The 1,882-nt window shown below is 36.6% G+C and overlaps 1 protein-coding gene across 1 annotated transcript; it reads right to left on the reverse strand.

The window, feature by feature from the left end:
• Positions 1-352: 352 nt before the first annotated feature.
• On the reverse strand, positions 353-1,547 carry LOC112503681 (cytosolic sulfotransferase 12-like). Its single transcript, XM_025107670.1, has one exon. It carries the CDS (start codon positions 1,545-1,547, stop codon positions 519-521), a length of 1,029 nt encoding a protein of 342 aa, XP_024963438.1. The 3' UTR covers positions 353-518.
• Positions 1,548-1,882: the final 335 nt, after the last annotated feature.

Genomic DNA, 1,882 nt, shown 5'->3' on the forward strand with positions numbered 1-1,882 from the left:
AATTAATTATAAATTATTAATTAACTAATACTGAAATCAAATTACCTACGGTTGTCCCTTCTTACCTTTCTAGCTTCCATTCTCATTGGAACCCAACTCTCTCTCTCTAATTAAGTTTCTTGTAAAACAACGTCGATTGCTACGACACTCAAATAAACAAAACAAGTTCAATATGTTATATGCAAATGTAGAATCTCATGGGTACGATGTATGCAAACATCCTTTACCTTTAAAGCGTTGTTTTTAGGTCAATCAAACATGTTCTACAGAGTTGCTCATTCCATCAATTAGAGAAATCTAACCGAAAATTATGCATCCATACGACAAAAATAATACAATTCACGGGTTTATTAAATACAAAGATGTAACCTTGAGATAGCATTTGGTACGCAGACCGGACTGGACAGTACTAAATTGCCTGTTCTACGTTTGGTACGACAACAACATGGCTGAACAAAACTGTTAAAATGACTAGATTGCCTTAAATCTAAAACTTTTATGGCAGATAGCCGAAACTTTTAGAATGAGATATCCAAACCTTGGAATTTTTCTTTCACAATTTGATCCAAGATATTACTCATTTCAGTTGTGAGATGGTTGCTCCAGTCTCCAACTTTCCCTTCCCTAAAGAACGTATGATTAGGCACACCCTCACGCAAATCTCCGTGCTTATTAACTTCCCGTAAATTTTCGAAGCCGCACATCTTCACGATTTCTTCCACCGCACCTTCGGCCTCTTCCTTCTCCGTGAAACCGCAGCCTAAGAACTCCGCCAAGCGCTTCACGTTATTCACAGAATCCTTTTCCATGTTCTCGTACGTTAAAAATAGAATCCTTGTCGGGTGTTCTAAACCCGCGTTGTAATACCCCTTCACGTGATCCCAGTGAGGTCCGTATGGCATGACACCGTTACTAAACATTTGAAACGCTTCCTCAAACGTCATTACACCACGAGATTCGTCTCTCAACTTGTTCGTAAAGTGAAACAGCGAGACCAAAACATCTTTAGGGTTTCTACACATATAAACTAGGCGACAACCGGAATCAATAATGGATCGAGGCAACAGAGTGTAGGGTATATGAGTAGCAAAAAGACGTGGCCGATGTGCATCGACATACGTAGGTGTTTTTCTATAGATTTCGGGCTCGACGAAAGGCAAACATTTATGGGGGTTGAAGATGAGTAAAGGATGAGTTGATGGACGATGGTTTTCGTGCCTGGTTCGATTCACCAAAGCGAACATGAGTGCCTTCATCCATGTCGTGCCGGATTTCGGAAGTGTGGCTAAGTAGATATCGGTTGGATGAGCTTCAAAAGCTTCTTGCAAAGCCATCATCGTTTCAAATGAGAATACTCCCTTGGAAAGGTGCCAAAAGCCTTGATACATGTATAGGTGTTCACTCACCCAACCTTTCTCTTTTGGAAACGTCGTTAACCGATCCTTGTATCTATCAAGAATGGTGGCAAGATGGGCCTTTTCATATTCATGATCTTCCTCACTAGGCTGTGTTTCAAATGAAAGACGAAGAGTATTAGGATTTGACATTTGCAGGATTGTATCTGTGAAACGACAGGAATCAATTTACATTCATCCATATCAATATATATATATATATATATATATATATACACTATATTATATTATATTATAAAAAATTTGACAAAAACTCTTAAAAACTGTTTTTTATACATGAAGTATTGTTTATTGATACATATTACTTAAAATTCAAGATTACAAGTAAATTGTGCATAAGTACAACTTATTAAAGCTCTATGTTTGAATTCGTGTAACTAACTGATAATCAAATAAAAAATAAATATCTAATTTTAAAATATAAAAAATCTAAAATATAATTAGGATAATTATTGTGTTCTAACAAA

The sequence above is a fragment of the Cynara cardunculus genome, unplaced genomic scaffold (assembly GCF_001531365.2).
Source record: "Cynara cardunculus var. scolymus isolate 2C unplaced genomic scaffold, CcrdV1 Un_Scaffold_3550, whole genome shotgun sequence".
Taxonomy (NCBI): Eukaryota; Viridiplantae; Streptophyta; class Magnoliopsida; order Asterales; family Asteraceae; genus Cynara; species Cynara cardunculus.

What these genes read in the sequence shown, in the direction of transcription:
- LOC112503681 (XM_025107670.1), bottom strand. Translation starts at nt 1,547, where the DNA reads ATGTCAAATCCTAATACTCTTCGTCTTTCATTTGAAACACAGCCTAGT.